This window comes from Strongylocentrotus purpuratus, unplaced genomic scaffold, assembly GCF_000002235.5.
Source record: "Strongylocentrotus purpuratus isolate Spur 01 unplaced genomic scaffold, Spur_5.0 spur5_scaffold_11, whole genome shotgun sequence".
Lineage (NCBI taxonomy): Eukaryota > Metazoa > Echinodermata > Echinoidea > Camarodonta > Strongylocentrotidae > Strongylocentrotus > Strongylocentrotus purpuratus.
Window position 1 is genome coordinate 8,290,434 of NW_022145596.1, and position 20,796 is coordinate 8,311,229.

Consider the following 20,796-nt stretch of genomic DNA (forward strand, 5'->3'; position numbering starts at 1 on the left):
GTGAATAGGTGGAGTGAGAACTAAAGAGAGGATGACAAAGAGGGGTAAGGCCTAAAAAAAAATGTTGTATTGCTCTTTGCGCAAAACTGAGAAATATCAGCCCAAAGAGGGAGGGAAAGAAAGAAAATTAATATATAACAAATTATTAATAAATGTCATGCGGATCATAAAAATATGAGTAAGCTATTTTAGCTTCATAATAACGCTATAGAACCCCTCATCCTACTACAGAAACGTCAACATCTACAAGTTCAGCCATTTCTTATATTGTGGGTGCAAGACTTCCTACATTAAAGGGCACAGAAGGTCAATGTCAATGGTATTCTCTCTGATGAACTTATCACAACAATTGGTACCCCACAAGGGTGTGTCCTCTCTGCGACCCTATTTACCCTGTACACCAATGACTGTATATCAAATACTCCATCTGTTCACATACTTAAATATGCAGACGATACAGTAATAGTAGGATTGATTGAAACTAAAAATGAACTTGATTACAGAGCTACCATTTCCATGTTCGAAAATTGGTGTAGGGAAAACTATTTACTGCTTAACTCAAAGAAAACAAAAGAAATTGTTTTTGACTTTAGGCAAAGAAATGTTTTGAACCCATTGATAGACCTGTATACTTTAATGATGATACCATTGAGAATGTTGAAAGTTATAGATACCTAGGTACAGAAATCGACAATAAGCTGTCTTGGGAAGACAAGTCAAAGTGCACCCAAACAAAATGCAACCAGCGTTTGTATTTTCTTAGAAAGTTAAAGTACTGTCATGTGAACGATATAATTCTGTTTCTCTTTTACCAGTCGATAATTCAGAGTACTATTACATTTGATTCCATTATCTGGTTTAATAAATCAAGGCAAAGTGACAAACAAAAGCTGAGAAGGGTTGTAAAACAAGCCAGCAAAATAATGAACCCTACTGTTGACCTAGATGAAGTCTGTAAGGAAAGAGTAGTATTTAAGGCCCTATCCATTATGTCTGATCTAACCCTAACCCACCCCCTTAATGACCAGTACATACACCTGAGAAGCGGACGAAGATTGAGATCTGTTAAAGCAAGAACTAGTCGCCGCATTAATTCATTCATTCCACTTTCCATAAGAGTTGTTAATGAAACCCAGTAAAGAGAAGAGAATGTGAAAACCATGCAAAATACCCTCATTGACATGTTACACGAATATATATATATATATATTGTTTCAATATACTTACTTCACTGATGTAGGCCTACCCCTACTATTATACCATATCAAGAAATAATTTTAAACACAAAATACCTACTTCAGATTTATTAGAGCATATAAGAATAAAAGAATGGAGGTATAGAAGAAGAAAGAGAGAAGAAGAAGAAGAAGAAGAAGAAGAAGAAGAAGAAGAAAGAGTATTTAAATGTATATTCATCATGATCATGTATATCATATCAAATGTATACTAAAACAGGGCTATATGAATGTCAATTATATGTTATTCCTATGTTCATATGTTGAAGCAAGATTGTTCATGTGCATATAAACAATTATCATATATGGACACAATAAAGAAATGAAATGAAATGAAATGAAAAGAACAAATTATTAATAAATGTCATGTGGATCATACAAATATGAGTAAGCTATTTAAGTTTCATAATAAGGAGTGGGAATGACTGAACGCCCCCTCACCCCCTTCGCCTTCTTGTTTAATAACCCAGGTTATTTTATAGTAATCTATACAGGAAATTTGAACTCTGTAGATTCTCTCGTGTCTGTTTTGTATAAGTCAAATATTATCACTATCACTATGATTTTGTCATTACCCGATGGCAATGTATATCAACAAGTACGACTGGAATAGTTTAGGTAAAAATGTCTTTTCATCTTCTAATATTTGTTTAACCTCAATTCCAACATAGTGAATAGTACAAAGGATCATGAGGATTGCCAAAAGCTAGAAAGATCAAATACTTCTTCATTTTATTATACACCTATGAAAGCTATAAGAGGTGCTATACACTATTCATGGGTCAGGATAATGTCACCATTCCACAAAGGTGACGCACGAGCCTACTGACATTGCCTCGGATTAAGCCTGACTGATTTTTTAAAGTCTTCGGAATCGTGTTATAGCATACCAATAAATGTTTTGTAAACGAATAAATATTACAGCAAACAAAAGACTTTTTACAAAATGTCCACGAAAATTGTTTATGCAAACATTTATTTACTCATCAGTAAACAAAGAGTTAGACAAACTTTGAAGAATGAGATGAATACGAAAAAAATATCTATATTACACATACACATTAGTAAGAATACTTTTGATTTGAACCATTATTTGTTTGCATATTAATCGACAATAATACGTTTATTCAAGTTCAAACAACTTCATGTTTTTTTTTCTTCCCAAATAACTATGTAATTACTACCCCACAGGCGATTATTCATATTTTGGGAAATCACAAGCAAAATTCAATAAGCCTGATTAATATTTGTTCTTCAAACAAATAAGAACTTGTACAGTTACTGTCAAAACACATAATGCCTCTTTATATGAAAGGAGATAAAATCAGAATTAAGAGGAAAAAGGCTAAAATGTGAGTGGAATAAAATATACATGTAAATACAAAAACGATTGTGAAAACTTGCAAGACTAACGTCAGACAAAACCATACAATCGTAAAGAAATTATTCTTATCTTCTACAAAACCTTTGTTTATTGAACGAAATATATCCCTGCAAACCATTTGTTTATCGCCAAAGCATGCATATTTTATATTGTTACATTTAAAAGAAACGAAAAGGGATCAAGGCCAAACGAAATCATTTCATCAAACTGCACAAGTTGTAACTTAGCTCATGAAAGATTTGACGTCACATAACTGTTTATATGCATGCACTGCATCGTGATAGTATATAAATTCATCTAAAGGCCCGGTCACACAGGGAGGACGCATGGGGAACGCACGGCCAGCGCATGGGAAATTTGCAATTTTGGCCAGTTCGTTGTCGTGCGCCCAACTTTTGACACCAAATGCATAGCGTGTTGCTAGCGCGTTGAGCGCATACAGGGCGCATTCAGTACGCATACAGACCGTACCCAGAGCGCACATGATAACAACTTCCACGAATGCACAGCGTGTTGCTAGCGCGCTGGACGAATGGTCCACGCATGCACCGCGTTCTACGACGCACGGCCAGCGAATTGGAAATCGGAAAAGGCCGTGTGGCTAACTTTTGTCATGATTTTGGAAAAGCTAGCGAGCTGACACAAAATGCACAGCGTGTAGCTAGCGCGCTGTGCGTATACAGGGCGTGTGCCCCGCGTATGTCTGGCGCTGGTCTAGCGCGCTCAACGCACGTCTGGCGTTTCTTTGGCGTGTACATTCATGCGTCGAGCTCCGCGCACAATTTTGAGCATGCTCAAAAAATCCTGACGCACACAGCGAATGACGACGAATGCATAGCGCTGGTCCAGCGTTGGTCCAGCGCGCTCGACGAACAAGTAACGAGTGATGACGCACGCCTAGCGAACGACAACGCACTGGCCAAAATTGGAAATTTTCCATGCGCCGGCCGTGCGTCCCGCATGCGTCCCCTCTGTGTGACCGGGCCTTTATATACACAGATACAATTATAGCTATATGACATAAAAGATTAGGGGAAAATAATTCATGATACAAAGATTTAGAGTTTCACAGTTGGTGATGTTGTCGTGCAGTTTGTTTGTGTTTTTTTTTTTGTATTTCAAATCATATTTGCTTTTGATAAGAGCCCAAGCTCTTTTAGCCGAGTTTCTCTTCACTGCAACCTAAAACAGAGATGGGAATATATTACACTTTAAATCTATCAAAGTTATTGAACTATATTTACAAATAATCATATATGTATATAAAATATATAATCTTTGAAGGCTTCCATGATGGTACGGTAACACCACGTATATTTTTCGACAGAGTTAGTTGGCCCTGACAGGGGGCCCATGCTCTATCCCGACGTTAATGTAACATTATCTAGGCCTTATACTCTGGCCCCCATACTACGCACTATCGTCTAGGACTAAGACAATAGTAACCGAAGAAAGAAAAACTAGCCTATGAAAAAATATAATTTAACACCGACCTACAGACTTGTCACCGTCTAAAACAGCAGGAGCACACTATAACAGTCTGGAATGAAATGTCTTTACGAAGTTTTTATATATTTAACAGACTTCTTCATTCAAAGGTGTTTTTGTGTTAACATCAAAGAGTGATAGAAACCCATACAAACCTCGTTGCCTGTAAACATACAGCCTGATAGTTGTTACATTTGAATTTATTTGAATTTATTTCCATATAAAAAGAACTTAGAAGTACGATAATCGAAACATTACACAATATGTACACATCCTATAAGAGATAAAAGGCTGGGTGGCCCTACTCAGCATCCACCAACATGGTGGCGCTGTTTCACCGAGGGGTCTATACAAAACAACATTGTTTAGGCGTAGCCTACTTCGTATTTCTCCCCATAGAGGGCACAGGGCGAAACACTTTACCAAACTATAATGACTATTCTTTGTTTTAATCGCTAATTTGTCTTTTTAATGTGTAGGTATACTGAGAGTGTGTTTAAAATCTGTTGAGTCAATAACACACAACGCCTACGTCTTTCTTTACTGAATGGAAAACGTATTATGAAGACAATTTATATTTGTTTAAACCTTTATGATGCGAACAGAGACAATAAATTTGTTAATTTAATTATCAGTGGCATATTATCCAGCATTGGGTAAAATTACATATGCCCCACCCCCTCCAAAAAAAGAAACACCCACCAACATTTCAATACATTATCGAAAACCAATGGCGTATCCAGAAAAGTTGATAAATAAAAGGGTTGGGGAATAACTAGGTAGCACCATGCGACATGATAGACGCACTACACTGTACTAACTGCGTTTTGGGGGGTATAAGTATGATGCCACAATATACAGAATTATGTGCAGGAATCATCGTCGTCATCACCATCAATAACAGCATCATATATCATCTTCGATATCATAATCCGAAGTGGCCATGGCGCCGCAGCTGGACAGGCCGCCCATACAGCTGCCACATAAGCAGAAGAAGCCGCGATGATGTAGCAGACAGTGGTCACCCAGAAGGCGAAGTAGTAGAGCGTCGGGTGGCAGTAGTCAGCATCAGAAATGACCGTGGTGTTGGGCTTGTAGATCCGATAGATCCATACATTTCCTGGATGAAAGGAGAGGTGAAAATAGGAAAATAAAACCCACGGTATTCATTTGTCTGTTTGTATGAAGTTAGTTTCAAACGACACTGGCATGAAAGGAATCATGCCAGAACGTCTTCCACGCTGGCATCTCAAAATAAGAATGAGGAGAGCAGAGGGGAAACTATTAGAAGAATCAAGGATAGACTTAACGAGAAGGAGCGACCTTTTGAATATGATTTCACCACTAAAACTTTCCTTCCCTCAGCAAATCCATGTTGTCTATAAAACATATGATGAAATCTATATTGATGTTGGGACTTTGCAGACGGATTCAGCATGGGGTCCCGATTTTTTACGTGTTTGCAAGGTCTGCTCTTGTTTGTCGAAATAGCTTACCTTTTGTCAGAACATGAAAAACCTTTCACTTGTGACACAATAAACAGAATATATACCAACTACATCTCTTTTTTTAGAAGGAAAAGAGACAGACAACAATTAAATACTCACCGGCGATGAAAAATGCGAAGCAGAATACTCCGATGAGATGGCTGAGTCCACCCTCCACTTTGTTGGGTTCGAAGAAGGCCTGTTCTTCTTGAGGAAGTCTAGAGCGTTGAGCCCTCCCCTTCAGATCGATCAATAACTTTACTATGTAAGCCGCCCCCATGGTGATCAAATAGATAGGGATAAATCTTTCTGCGGGGCAGTCGTCCAGATATACGGCTCCTGTGGTTAGTGCAATGAATGATATTGAATTGTTAGCAACGACAACTATAAATTATGTTGGTGTAAGTCCTTTAGAATATCACACCTTCATCTGCTGCACATGGGACCACTTTGTCGGTCTCGTGGATCTGAACACTAATTTTTATGGTTGGCGAGACTGGCGACCCTCGATGCTATTGACATTGACTTTGTCGGTCTCTTGGGCCGTCTGCCTCATGGATCTCGGCCTTATATGCGTCAGTCTATTGGGATTTTTTCTTTAATATTCTGCCGTTTGTTTATATTTTTTGTTGTCAAGTTATAAATTCATTTATAGCATGACCGAAGAAGAAATGTTTGTGCACTACGTTCGTTCGGAAGTATACGCTTTTTCTATCATTCAGAACAAATACAATTTTGTTAAAGTTTAGTGTGAGACCATTTACCTTTGGCTAAATAGAGTACCTCTTAAAGTGTGACGGTTTACTGGCCTAGTTGTCAAGGTTGCTGGCTCCAAACAATTTTGTGCTAAACAATGGTGTGCTGGTCACACCAGCCCCAAACACTGGATTCGCCCTGCTCCAGGCCGTTGCTTGCATGATTTCGCGGTGAACCTCATGCGCAGGCTCAATTATTTAGAACCAGAAACCTTGACGACGAGCAAATATGACGTTAGCACTTCGGTACTCTATATCAATAATAGGAAAGCATTTTTGGTATGCGGATCGACAACTTCGTCACGCCACAGTTTCCGTATACAAGTGGTGGATCGAGGGTGGAGAGGCAAATATTCTCTTCAAAAAGTTAAAATATGATTATGTAAGGATAAATATCTTCAATATAAATTCATATTGTATATAAATGTTCGACCACTTTTTTTGTCATGTTAAATGCTTTTATTGCCTATCTAAACATGTAAAATAGTATGCGGTATGATTATCGGTTGAATGGGACTATACCTTTTTATATAGTCTACTCTTTCAATGTTCTCTTTAATCTTTTCTGTCAATTATTCATCGAAAGAGAGTAATGTCAATCTACTTCTAGCTGCATTAAATGATCATGAGAATACGTTACTAACTACATATACTGAATTTGCAGAAGTTATCATTCATACTTACCAATTGCGACCATTGTAATGGGAATGGCGAGCATTAATGCCATAAATAATGTCACGATGACTGTAAAAAAGAACAAACGCACGGAACTTGTTTTAGAAAGAATCCACGAATTCTATATGTTATGATAATGGCAATTTTTGTTATACATTGGTATAGCTTGAATTACAATTTATTTAATGAATAATTATATTCATACATGATGTTTTGCAGTACTCCTCATAGGGCGGAAAATGTCTCATTAAGTAATAACTATCTGTTTATTTCTCCCTTCCCCCTTGATTCGCCCTAACCCTAAATGTGGCACCATTCCATCTATTAATCGATTTCTGTAATTTTGAGCAATCAGTGAGAGTAGGCAAAGCGGATTCTGCTATATACTTGTAAGACCTCTACGACTATTTAAACATATCTATTTTTACGTCTTATTATTTAAAATAATTCGTATTCTAGGAGTAATATTATTGCTTGAAACCACACCCTTCCCCCAGTAAAGTTGTACATGACTTGTAGTAGCTCTTGGGTAGTTTGTAGAAACCAACATTTGTCAGTCGAAGTGCGTAACAGTGTCTGCAATATGAGACTACTACAGGCGCTGTACTTCAGCTGCTGGACACAGCCAGAGACTGACTTATCTAGGCCCCGCTCAAGACTTTTAGTAATTATGGTCACAGGCAGTGTCAAATTACAGTCTGCAAACTACAGTGCTTGCAGACTAGCTCTGGTCTGGTGCAAGAGGGACTGACGAGACATGTCTAGGAGAGTCTCTTGACCTGTTCCAGACCATTTTGATTGAAGGGGGGTTGTCTAACAAATTTCCATCAAGCAACCTCCTCGACCCCCCCCCCCCCGCCCCCATTGTTTTATAGATGTCTGGATACACCACTGGTCTGGACCGTATGTCAGTCGATAGACTTACATGTGTCGAGGAGGATCTTGACGACAGATCCGATGAAACCGAGCGGACTGGCGTTCTTCTCTTTCTCACTCTTGATCTTGCCAAAGATGGATTGGTAAGATAGCGGAGATCCATCTGATGATTAAGAAGAAAAATAAAAGTAATTAATTTCCCCTTTAACATTTTAATACATTTTACTAAGTTAATCATTTATCACTTCGTTGATAATTACAATTCTGAAGATTATTCAGCGGTTAAGAGGTATGACAGTGCAGGGGTGAGAGAGGGAGGGGGGATCCAGGATACTTTCACTAGATGGTGGGCACAAGACAGTCGAGAATATCTCTGACAAGAAGAGAAAAGTTCATCACATTTTGAGGTGCCTACATAGGGTCTAAAATTGCTGCGGTGCACAATTAGGAGAAAATATTGCAAACAGGCCTATACGATACAAGCATGGATTTTGTCTGGGAATATACTATACTATACGTCAAAGATCTCTTTGTGATTTCAGTAATAATATACATCTCATTTGCACTGTCACTTCAGAGTATAGGGCACTACATAGTGTCGGACTTTTTAATTCATTGTACACTGTTGGTCATAATGGTGGAATAATTATGTTTACCCCAGTTTAGGGAAGGATTTTAAAAAATTATTTATTTCTAATAGATCTAGATAATGGCATACATTCTCAGATTTTATTGAATATTAATTTGCGAGTGTTTGTTTTGCGTGACTGCTAAATCATATGTGGGCTACTATGCTAATCAGCTAGGGAACCTACCTCCTTAAATCATAATTGACAGTAATGAGGATTAATGCCTCACAAAAGGGCACTAATATGTAGCTGATCGACACGATTTTTATCCTGGGGCCTCACAGTAACGAGGCCATTGCTTAGCCCCTGAATCATGACTGTACGCAGTGTTTGCTAGGGTACGCGGCCGCCCCCACAAATCCCCCAAAACGAAGAAAATGCAATAAATTGTCAAAAATTCATTGCATTTTCCCCCGGCCCCCAACAGGAAAAATTCCTCTGTATGGCCATGCCTTGAACCATAATGCATGGCCCTACAGAGGAATTTTTCCTGTTGGGGGCCGGGGGAAAATGCAATGATTTTTTGACAATTTATTGCATTTTCTTCGTTTTGAGGGATTTGTGGAAGGGGCCGCGTACCCTAGCAAACACTGCGTACAGTCATGATTCAGGGGCTAAGCAATGGCCTCGTTACTGTGGGGCCCCAGGATAAAAATCGTGTCGATCAGCTATATATTAGTGCCCTTTTGTGAGGCATTAATCCTCATTACTGTCAATTATGACTTAAGGACATAGGTCCCTTAGCTGATTAGCATAGTAGCACACATATGATTAAGCAGTCATGCAAAACAAATACTCGCAAATTAATATTCAATAAAATCTGAGAATGTATGCCATTATCTAGATCTATTAGAAATAAATAATTTTTAAAAATCCTTCCCTAAACTGGGGTAAAAATAAATATTCCACCATTATGACCAACAATGTATGTGTCTGTGCCAATTCGTGAAACAATACACGACACGTGAATATATATCACATTAACCAACACTAAAACTGTTACATTAACAACCACTCCTTAGAGACTAATTCATTATATCCACTTTCGAGTCTGGAGGTCAATGGGGTCGCTGTACATTATACTCAGCTTTCCTTGTCCGATGTTCAAATGATAGACGTTTACAGTCATTCATATAGGTACCAGTTACATCTGCTTGATTTTGTCAGTGTTTTGAGCAGTGTATCAGATGAAAAAATAAGTATAATAAGGGCCTATATCTCATTTCCTTCATGTCATTTTCTTCCCCCCCCCCTCTTTTTTGCCAAGAAACTTTCCATATTAAGGTAACAGGGATAGGCTACATAACGCGACAAAATAAAAAATGATGGGTTAACTCGTCCTGTCCATATGGCGCAGGGATAACTAGCACAGATTGATCCATCGTGCCATACGAACCCCCCCCCCCCCCACACACACACATGGATTCGAATGTGCTATAAGGGTTATAAATCCAGGTTGTTGTCTTTGTTCTTCTTGACTGATGGGGGGGGGGGGCAGTTGACACCCCAAATTGGGGAGGAAGGTCTGCGGGTCATAGTTATTAGGTTAACTGTTTCCATACCCGGGCAGCTTGACCGGATGCACCTGCTATTGCAATATTTATGTATGTTTTCTATTGATTTTGTCTCAATTCTGTTTTTGTTATATTGTTGTATTTATGTTCCTTGATTTGCCAAATAAAATAACAATAATAATAATAAACGTGGTTCATTTCCGATTCGATACCAGTGATTTACAAATGTTGCTGAAATGACATGATTTTCCGGGTTTTTTCTCTCACTATTGGTCATTATGCCAGAGGCGGCACTGCCGGTGGGAGAGGGGGGGGGGGCGCTGTGCCCCCACTTGTTCAGGTCCCCCCAAAGTGCCCATTTTACATGGGACAAGTGCCCTTTTCTTTTCTAATAACAGTACTTTTCCTCTCTTTTCATCTCTAGTGAGTACCTTGTTTCATGTGCGAGAAATTCCTCTTTTCACATTTGATATTTTTGCCCTATTTTACTTTGACTCGTGTCCTTTTTCCTTTTTTAAGAAGTGCACTTTTTCCTTCGTAATAAGAACTCCCTTCTCTTTCTGTTAAATGCCACTTTGGCACCTATGATAAGTACCCCTTTTATTTTGACACGTGCCCCTTTTCCTTTCTAATAAGTTCCATATTTTCTTCGGATAAATGCCCCTTTTCCTTTTTTATATGAGCCTTTTAAAAATGGCCCTTTTAGCATCTAATAGGTGCCCTTTGCCTACATCAGATTCCCCATTTCCATTCTCACAAGTGCCTTTTTTCATCTCTGTTGAGTGGCCTTTTTCAGGTGGAAGAAGTGCCATTTTCACCTCTGATAATTGCCCTTTTCACTTTGACACTAGCACCTTTTCTCTTCTAATAACTGTCGTTTTTCCTTCTGAGAATTGCATACTTTTCGCTTCTTCATAACATGCACCTCTAATTCAAGGCGACCTAGAGCCCCTTTTTCTTTGATTCTCCCTAGAGCTCGCTCGCATTTCTTTTGCATGTATTTGTTCCATATTTCATCTATTTCTATAAACATGATATATTTATTTCTTGTAATTATGTCTTTTCTTGAATATTATTGTAAAGCCAGTGGAAACCAAATTTCTATGTAACTTGTTTGCAAAGACCAAATACAATACCTACAAAGGGAAACACTAAAAAAAAACATACACCATTTTTAGACATTGGTTTATACCCCTAAATCGTCACGATTGTGATTACAGTACCAGGGATGACACCAATATTTCTTTCCTTATTATACGTGGTACAAGATACTGCCTAATTAAGCAACATAATTATTTGCAGTTGGGTGTGATGGTCTGTATATTAATTTTCGAGCGAGCAAATTTTTAAGATTTGTGAGGTCCTAGTGAGAAAAAATCACATCATAAAAAGAAGACAAAAAACAAACCCTGATGAGTATTAAATCACAATCTAATGAAGAAAGACTGAAAAGTTCTTGTATAAGTCACATAATTATAATATCTATAAATTCAAGATACAAGATACAAGATATTTTACTTGGTCTTTGCAAACAAAGTACATAGACATTTGGTTTATACTGGCGTTACAATAATATTCCAGAAAATACATCATTACAAGAAACAAATATATCATGTTTATAGAAATAGATGAAATGAGGAACAAATACATGCACAAGAAATGCGAGCGAGCGTAGCAAGCGAGCTCTAGGGAGAATTGAAGAAAAGGGGCTCTAAGTCGCCTTGAATTAGGGGTGCATGTTACGGAGACAGGAAAAGTATGCAATTATCAAAAGGGAAAAGGACAGTTATTAGAAAAGAAAGGGTGATCGTGTCAAAGTAAAAAGAGCAGTTTTCAGAGGTGGAAATGGCACTTCTTGCACCTGAAAAGGGACCCTCAACAGAGATGAAAACAGGCACTTGTGAGAAAAGAAATGGGGAATCTGTTGAAGGAAAAGGGCACCTATCAGATTTTGATAGGGGCATTTTGAAATGGGGAAGAGGCTCATATAAAAAAGAAGGATAAGGGGCACTTATTCGAAGGAAATATGATACTAAAGGAAAAGGGACACGTGTCAAAAAGGGGCACTTATGAGAGGTGAAAAGTGGCATTTAAGAGAAAGGGAAGGGGGTTCTTATTAAGAAGAAAAAAATCAATCAGATCGATTTTAAGATCGATTTTAGGGCTTAGTGAAACACCCCCAAGTGGTGATATAGTATAATTGGAACTAACCTTGTTGTGTTGCATCATTCGATGGAGGAGCTGTCGGGTCGGTCGGTGACATAGCGATGGCATTGTTGTCTTGCGCCTGGAAAATAGAAATTATAATGATTATCAAAACAAATTCACAAACAATGAACCTTGGTTTATTTGTAGGGTGCACGAACGACCCTCAACATTTACGGTCATTCCCTCGATCACTCTCCCCCTAACAAACAAAGTCCAGCAACAAACAAAAAGAGGAAGCGAGTTGGCTCAGTCGGTAAGGCGCCTGCCTGTCGAACCAAAGATCGTGGGTTCGAATTTAACCCAGGCGGGATGACTGAAACCTGCGTTGTATGTCAACGTGCCCGTCCCCTATTTCATAAAAGCAGGCTATGTTAAGTGGAATACACTCCGTCCTCGGAAAGGACGTTAAATGGAGGAGAGTCACCACCTCTGCACTGCACTTATTTAAGGCTCCGAAAAAGCTTAAAGTAGGATTTATAATTATCCTAACCGTTCAAAGTTTTCTGTATCAAATTACTGTCCATATAGTAACTGTCTTAAGTTAATTACATGTATGTACATGCAGGGGTGGCGATCTCGGGGGACGGGGCGGGGACACGTCCCCCACCTCAATCTTTTTAGGGGGGATCGTTCCCCCCCCCCCCCCCACGAAAAAATTGAAAAAAGTGCAAAAAGATTATGTATAGCAAATACTGACTAAAGACTCGAACACATTTTTAGGCTCTGGAGGGCCAAATGTACAAGTAAATATTGTAGAAAATCTGTAATCCGTTAGTAGCACCGTGACACCCACTGGCGTACTAAAAAAAAATCAAAAAATCAAACGCGGTTAATTTCTAATGCGATACCAGTGATTTACAAAATGTTGCTAAAATGACATGATTTTCGGTGATTTTTCCTCACTTTTTGTGTAAACTATACTTTTTTTTGCTTCGTTCGACAATGACAAATTCTCAAATTTACAAAAGATATGCTTATTTAGAAGCCTACGTGTCAGGACCTCAGAACGGCGGGGCTCAGGGGGGGGGCTCGAGCCCCCCCCCCCCCCCACTTGTTTTGAGAAGAAAAAAATGTTAAAGAGAAATTAAAAGAAAGAAAGAAAGAATAGTGACCTGCCAGTGTCACACAATATCAAAATATGCTTATATGACCGTAATTTAATGCCTATAGACCCTGAGCTTTTGGGAGCTCCGCCCCCTGGACCCCACGCCAATTAGTGTCCTACCAGTGTAATAAACAAGGTATCAATAAATGATCATCTGACCGTAATTAAATGCCCTAACCCCCCCCCCCCCCAGCTTCCGGGGGCTCTGCGGGCTTCTGGATGCTATTCTGACCGTTATTTCAAATGCCTAAAACCCCTGAGCTTCATGGGGCTCAGCCCTCTGGACCCCACGCCAATTAGTGACCTGTCAGTTTTACAAATCCCCATTAGTCATACCATGATATACGGACTGGCACACTCTTTAGATCATGTACATATCGTATGTGAACACGATATTTGTAACATGGCCAAGGTTAAAAGAAGAAAGAAAAACACATTTGAAAGGAACATTCTGAAAGGTTTTAGGAGCGTGGGTGCTTTAGAGCTCAAAAACAAGTTTGTCGAATAGATCCTTTAGAGTAAAATTACAATAGAAAACTATTTGAAGGGTATAAGCATGTCCAAATTTGGGTATTACTTCGTTCAGCTTTGATTCTAACATTCCTCGCTACAATAATATATGAGAAAACTCAGACAGACATAATTATAACGGAAGTGAAAAATGGGAAACGATATTTTGGCTTCTGTTTATGACACTAGGCCTATATATTATGTATCATAATAATGTAATTTAGGAGGTAAGAGAAAACATTAACACGTAAATACCGAACTACATTTATGCATTTAGTTATGATATGCTATAATTTAACCTAAGAGGACTTTTAGCCGTTTAGCTGATGTTGAATAGATTGAGAAAACCTAAATTTTTACAGAAACAATTATTTTTGCAGCGTTCTACATTGGTGAAAGAATATCAGAACTAGACAAAGTATATCTAGGCATGTATATCATGTATATCGTGAACAAATCACACGGGTCCGTATTTCAATACTTCAGTTGTTGACACTTCAAATGATCGCATTAGATTCCTCCATCCCTGGTACAAAATATTACAGATATGTGTACTTATTAATAAATTGTTATGAAATTTATTCAGGTTCTGGCATACTCTAAAATAAGATACCAACGACATTCAAGCTATGATGTAACATAATATTTATACCCTAACCTATAGGCCAATTTTGTACTGCTTAGCCGATGATGTTACGAATTTGGCGCAGAAAACAAGAAAATTTGTTTATTTTGAAACATCAAATTCTACTATCATTTATCAGGTTGTCTTTTTATTCATTTGAAGAAAAAAAAATCATCTTTTACATCTAGAATATTCGATATACAACACTAGCTGTATGGCTTATTACCCTCCCTTCTCCTGGGCACATGTAGAGGTAGGCGGGCACACCTACAGGGAGGTGATGTTTTGACTACGTAAAATACGTAAAATCCAAAGAAAATCACTGAAAAGAAGTTAAATTTATATTAAATTTTGTGAAATTCATTTGTATTTTAGGAAGCTTTATTTCATGTTTTACATATAGGATATTCAATACATTGTATACAACACTAGCTGTAGGCCCCCTATGGCTTATTGTACCCTCCCCTCGATCTCCTCGGGTAAATAGCGGGCACACCTATAGGGTGGTGATGTTTTGACCACATCAAATACGTATAATGCAGAGAAAATCACTGAAAAGAAGATTTATAAAAAACTTGGATAATTAGTCCATTTTACAGTGAATTACCCTATAATATATTTTGAAGATTGTGTTTCTATCCATTTTTAACCCATTCATGCAGTGAAATAAACTATCAGGAATATGCGAGAAAAATTTCATATCAATAACTTAAAAACTTCATGTTAAATTGAAAGATTTATAAAATTAGTCACTTTTGCACTGAAACTGTGAATATGTAAGATTTTGTTGTTTGAGGGAGTAAATTTATACCCTTATTGTGCATACCGGAATTAAATATTTTACTGAGGTATTCTTCAATCTATTATCTTTCACCTGGGCAAGAAAAAACATAAAACAAAACATAAATCACCAAAAATTAGTTTTGGCTGCCTGGCCCACTGTGCAACGCCACAAAATGTGAAACGGTGGTTTTAAAACGTCTACTGATAGCAAGATAAGTGTTTAACATCTATAAAAGTGTATGATTTCACACCTTCCTTGTTCCCACTCTTATTATACTTCCTTGTCTCGATCATATCTGAATATACACATCGCTCATGCATCTGCTGGAGCCGCGAGTCTGGCCAGGCTATATCATAAATAGTCTGATAGAGTGCAAGAAGTTATTTCGAAAATAATATCAATTTCAAATTGATTACAATTTCTTTTTTATCTGTAAGCCTTTAAAATGCCAAGGAATTTGCAGTTACCAAAACCATGCATAATACTTTTCTGATTAATCTACTTCTCGAATAAAACTTACCATCTTTAAGATGATTATGGATGATGTTGTCGGAAACGAAATGGGCGTGGTTGAAAGGGAAAGTTCAGCCCTGATTAACTTGATGGGATAGAGACTGCAACAAACTCACGGACTCCGCTTGCTTCGTCTGCAAACGACTACAATGTAGACTACAATGCGACGTATAGTACACGTTTTGCTGATAGCACGCACTATGGGTGCGTTCAATCCAGGAATGATTGGAGATATTTTATCTCGATGGTTCAATCGAATTTTCGAAGCTAGACCATAGAGATATGAGCTAGACTCACAAACATGAATCACAATTCAAAACGCCGTTACAAAAAGCAAGGTCACTGCGGTTTGCGTTCAAGCGATTTTTCATCAACGCTGATTCTAGCTCATTGCGAGCCAAACCACTGCGCATCACACTGCGCAGTATGGCCCAGGAACTTCGGCGCGCGCTTTCTGGAATTGTATACGGCCGACTGTCGACTGCTGTTTTGAGCATAGATCGCAATAATAAGACAAAGAATGAGAAGGTGATAGAAGGAAGAAACAAAGAATAACATAAGGAAAGACAGAAAGATAAAGTCGATAGAATGAATAAAACAAAGAATAACATAAGAGAAGGTGAAAGAAGGAAGAATCGAAGAATAACATAAGGAAAGACAGAAAGAGAGAGTGATAGAATGCTTAAAACAAAGAATTACATAAAAGGTGATAGAAGGAAAAAACAAAGCATAACATAAGAATAGAAGGAAGAAACAAAGAATAACAAAAGAGAAGGTAATAGAAGGAAAAAACAAAGAATAACATAAAAATAGAAGGAAAAAACAAATAATAACAAAAGAGAAGGTAATAGAAGGAAAAAACAAAGAATAACATAAAAATAGAAGGAAGAAACAAAGAATAACATAAGGAAAGACAGAAAGAGAATGTGAAAAAAGGAAGGAACAAAGAATGACATAAGGAAGAACAGAAAGAGAAAGTGATAGAATGATTAAAACAAAGAATAACATAAGAGAAGGTGAAAGAAGGAAGAATCAAAGAATAACATAAGGAAAGATAGAAAGAGAAAGTAACAGAATGATTAAAACAAAGAATAACATAAGAGAAAGTGATAAAATTATAAAAACAAAGAATAACATAAGAGAAGATGATAGAAGGAAGAAACAAAGAATAACATAAGGAAAGACAGAAAGAGAAATTGATAGAATGCTTAAAACAAAGAATTACATAAGAAAAGGTGATAGAAGGAAAAAACAAAGAATAACATGAGTATAGAAGGAAGAAACAAAGAATAACATAAGGAAAGACAGAAAGAGCAAATGATAGAATGATAAAAACAAAGAATAACATAAGAAAAGGTGATAGAAGGGGGAAAAAAGAATAACATAAGAATAGAAGGAAGAAACAAAGAATAACATAAGGAAAGACAGAAAGAGAAAATGATAGAAGGAAAAACAAGGAATAACATAACGGAACAGGCCACGATGGTATAGTGAACGCAAATTGCATGCAAAGCGGGCGCGCGGTTTTTCCCAAACCGGAAGAGGCTTCGTCATACAATCATGATTGAGAACTCCGTCCGTTCAATCGAATTTTAGCGACCGTGATTCTTTTGAATCATGATACAAAACGCATCTTTTTCAGCGTTTCATGTTTGTGTTTTCAAACACGTTTATTTTTACGACCGACGAAAAAATCGCTTGAACGCATTGCGTTTTAAACTAAACGTCTTTAGAAACCGTGATTCTATGGTGAAAAAGTGTCGATTAAACGCACCCTTATAACAAGCAAAAAACAACGCACGGATTATATAGGGTGCGTTTAATCGACACTTTTTCACCATAGAATCACGGTTTCTAAAGACGTTTAGTTTAAAACGCAATGCGTTCAAGCGATTTTTTCGTCGGTCGTAAAAATAAACGTGTTTGAAAACACAAACATGAAACGCTGAAAAAGAAGCGTTTTGTATCATGATTCAAAAGAATCACGGTCGCTAAAATTCGATTGAACGGACGGAGTTCTCAATCATGATTGTATGACGAAGCCTCTTCCGGTTTGGGAAAAACCGCGCGCCCGCTTTGCATGCAATTTGCGTTCACTATACCATCGTGGCCTGTTCCGTTATGTTATTCCTTGTTTTTCCTTCTATCATTTTCTCTTTCTGTCTTTCCTTATGTTATTCTTTGTTTCTTCCTTCTATTCTTATGTTATTCTTTTTTCCCCCTTCTATCACCTTTTCTTATGTTATTCTTTGTTTTTATCATTCTATCATTTGCTCTTTCTGTCTTTCCTTATGTTATTCTTTGTTTCTTCCTTCTATTTTTATGTTATTCTTTGTTTTTTCCTTCTATTACCTTCTCTTTTGTTATTCTTTGTTTTTTCCTTCTATTTTTATGTTATTCTTTGTTTTTTCCTTCTATTACCTTCTCTTTTGTTATTCTTTGTTTCTTCCTTCTATTCTTATGTTATGCTTTGTTTTTTCCTTCTATCACCTTTTATGTAATTCTTTGTTTTAAGCATTCTATCACTCTCTCTTTCTGTCTTTCCTTATGTTATTCTTCGATTCTTCCTTCTTTCACCTTCTCTTATGTTATTCTTTGTTTTATTCATTCTATCGACTTTATCTTTCTGTCTTTCCTTATGTTATTCTTTGTTTCTTCCTTCTATCACCTTCTCATTCTTTGTCTTATTATTGCGATCTATGCTCAAAACAGCAGTCGACAGTCGGCCGTATACAATTCCAGAAAGCGCGCGCCGAAGTTCCTGGGCCATACTGCGCAGTGTGATGCGCAGTGGTTTGGCTCGCAATGAGCTAGAATCAGCGTTGATGAAAAATCGCTTGAACGCAAACCGCAGTGACCTTGCTTTTTGTAACGGCGTTTTGAATTGTGATTCATGTTTGTGAGTCTAGCTTCGAAAATTCGATTGAACGCACCCTTAGTATGATCATGGACCTGTGGTATCACTGAGTACAGAAGTAACCAGCGCACATTACAAAACACAAAACAAAATAGTGGTCATTCAACCACGGAATGGAATACGCAATTTGCTCTATTCTTATGTTATTCTTTTTTCCCCCTTCTATCACCTTTTCTTATGTTATTCTTTGTTTTTATCATTCTATCATTTGCTCTTTCTGTCTTTCCTTATGTTATTCTTTGTTTCTTCCTTCTTTCACCTTCTCTTATGTTATTCTTTGTTTTAATCATTCTATCACTTTCTCTTTCTGTTCTTCCTTATGTCATTCTTTGTTCCTTCCTTTTTTCACATTCTCTTTCTGTCTTTCCTTATGTTATTCTTTGTTTCTTCCTTCTATTTTTATGTTATTCTTTGTTTTTTCCTTCTATTACCTTCTCTTTTGTTATTCTTTGTTTCTTCCTTCTATTCTTATGTTATGCTTTGTTTTTTCCTTCTATCACCTTTTATGTAATTCTTTGTTTTAAGCATTCTATCACTCTCTCTTTCTGTCTTTCCTTATGTTATTCTTCGATTCTTCCTTCTTTCACCTTCTCTTATGTTATTCTTTGTTTTATTCATTCTATCGACTTTATCTTTCTGTCTTTCCTTATGTTATTCTTTGTTTCTTCCTTCTATCACCTTCTCATTCTTTGTCTTATTATTGCGATCTATGCTCAAAACAGCAGTCGACAGTCGGCCGTATACAATTCCAGAAAGCGCGCGCCGAAGTTCCTGGGCCATACTGCGCAGTGTGATGCGCAGTGGTTTGGCTCGCAATGAGCTAGAATCAGCGTTGATGAAAAATCGCTTGAACGCAAACCGCAGTGACCTTGCTTTTTGTAACGGCGTTTTGAATTGTGATTCATGTTTGTGAGTCTAGCTTCGAAAATTCGATTGAACGCACCCTTAGTATGATCATGGACCTGTGGTATCACTGAGTACAGAAGTAACCAGCGCACATTACAAAACACAAAACAAAATAGTGGTCATTCAACCACGGAATGGAATACGCAATTTGCTCTATTCTTATGTTATTCTTTTTTCCCCCTTCTATCACCTTTTCTTATGTTATTCTTTGTTTTTATCATTCTATCATTTGCTCTTTCTGTCTTTCCTTATGTTATTCTTTGTTTCTTCCTTCTTTCACCTTCTCTTATGTTATTCTTTGTTTTAATCATTCTATCACTTTCTCTTTCTGTTCTTCCTTATGTCATTCTTTGTTCCTTCCTTTTTTCACATTCTCTTTCTGTCTTTCCTTATGTTATTCTTTGTTTCTTCCTTCTATTTTTATGTTATTCTTTGTTTTTTCCTTCTATTACCTTCTCTTTTGTTATTCTTTGTTTCTTCCTTCTATTCTTATGTTATGCTTTGTTTTTTCCTTCTATCACCTTTTATGTAATTCTTTGTTTTAAGCATTCTATCACTCTCTCTTTCTGTCTTTCCTTATGTTATTCTTCGATTCTTCCTTCTTTCACCTTCTCTTATGTTATTCTTTGTTTTATTCATTCTATCGACTTTATCTTTCTGTCTTTCCTTATGTTATTCTTTGTTTCTTCCTTCTATCACCTTCTCATTCTTTGTCTTATTATTGCGATCTATGCTCAAAACAGCAGTCGACAGTCGGCCGTATACAATTCCAGAAAGCGCGCGCCGAAGTTCCTGGGCCATACTGCGCAGTGTGATGCGCAGTGGTTTGGCTCGCAATGAGCTAGAATCAGCGTTGATGAAAAATCGCTTGAACGCAAACCGCAGTGACCTTGCTTTTTGTAACGGCGTTTTGAATTGTGATTCATGTTTGTGAGTCTAGCTTCGAAAATTCGATTGAACGCACCCTTAGTATGATCATGGACCTGTGGTATCACTGAGTACAGAAGTAACCAGCGCACATTACAAAACACAAAACAAAATAGTGGTCATTCAACCACGGAATGGAATACGCAATTTGCTCTATTCTTATGTTATTCTTTTTTCCCCCTTCTATCACCTTTTCTTATGTTATTCTTTGTTTTTATCATTCTATCATTTGCTCTTTCTGTCTTTCCTTATGTTATT

General features: G+C 37.4%; 1 protein-coding gene across 1 annotated transcript; it reads right to left on the minus strand.

Moving 5' to 3' along the window:
- Positions 1-4,723: 4,723 nt before the first annotated feature.
- Positions 4,724-15,922, minus strand: LOC587628 (transmembrane protein 272). The gene is made up of 6 exons (XM_030980554.1): positions 15,796-15,922; positions 12,255-12,330; positions 7,950-8,063; positions 7,034-7,093; positions 5,715-5,933; positions 4,724-5,227 (listed from the first exon to the last, which is right to left on the minus strand). Exons 1-6 carry the CDS (start codon positions 15,796-15,798, stop codon positions 4,971-4,973), a joined length of 729 nt encoding a protein of 242 aa, XP_030836414.1. The 5' UTR covers positions 15,799-15,922; the 3' UTR covers positions 4,724-4,970.
- Between the last annotated feature and the right edge of the window lie 4,874 nt (positions 15,923-20,796).

What these genes read in the sequence shown, in the direction of transcription:
- LOC587628 (XM_030980554.1), bottom strand. An exon ending in GAATGATGCAACACAACAAG is followed by an intron (nt 8,064 to 12,254) that starts GTTAGTTCCAAT and finishes CTTAATCATCAG; the next exon opens with ATGGATCTCCGCTATCTTAC. An exon ending in CAAGATCCTCCTCGACACAT is followed by an intron (nt 7,094 to 7,949) that starts GTAAGTCTATCG and finishes TCTTTTTTACAG; the next exon opens with TCATCGTGACATTATTTATG.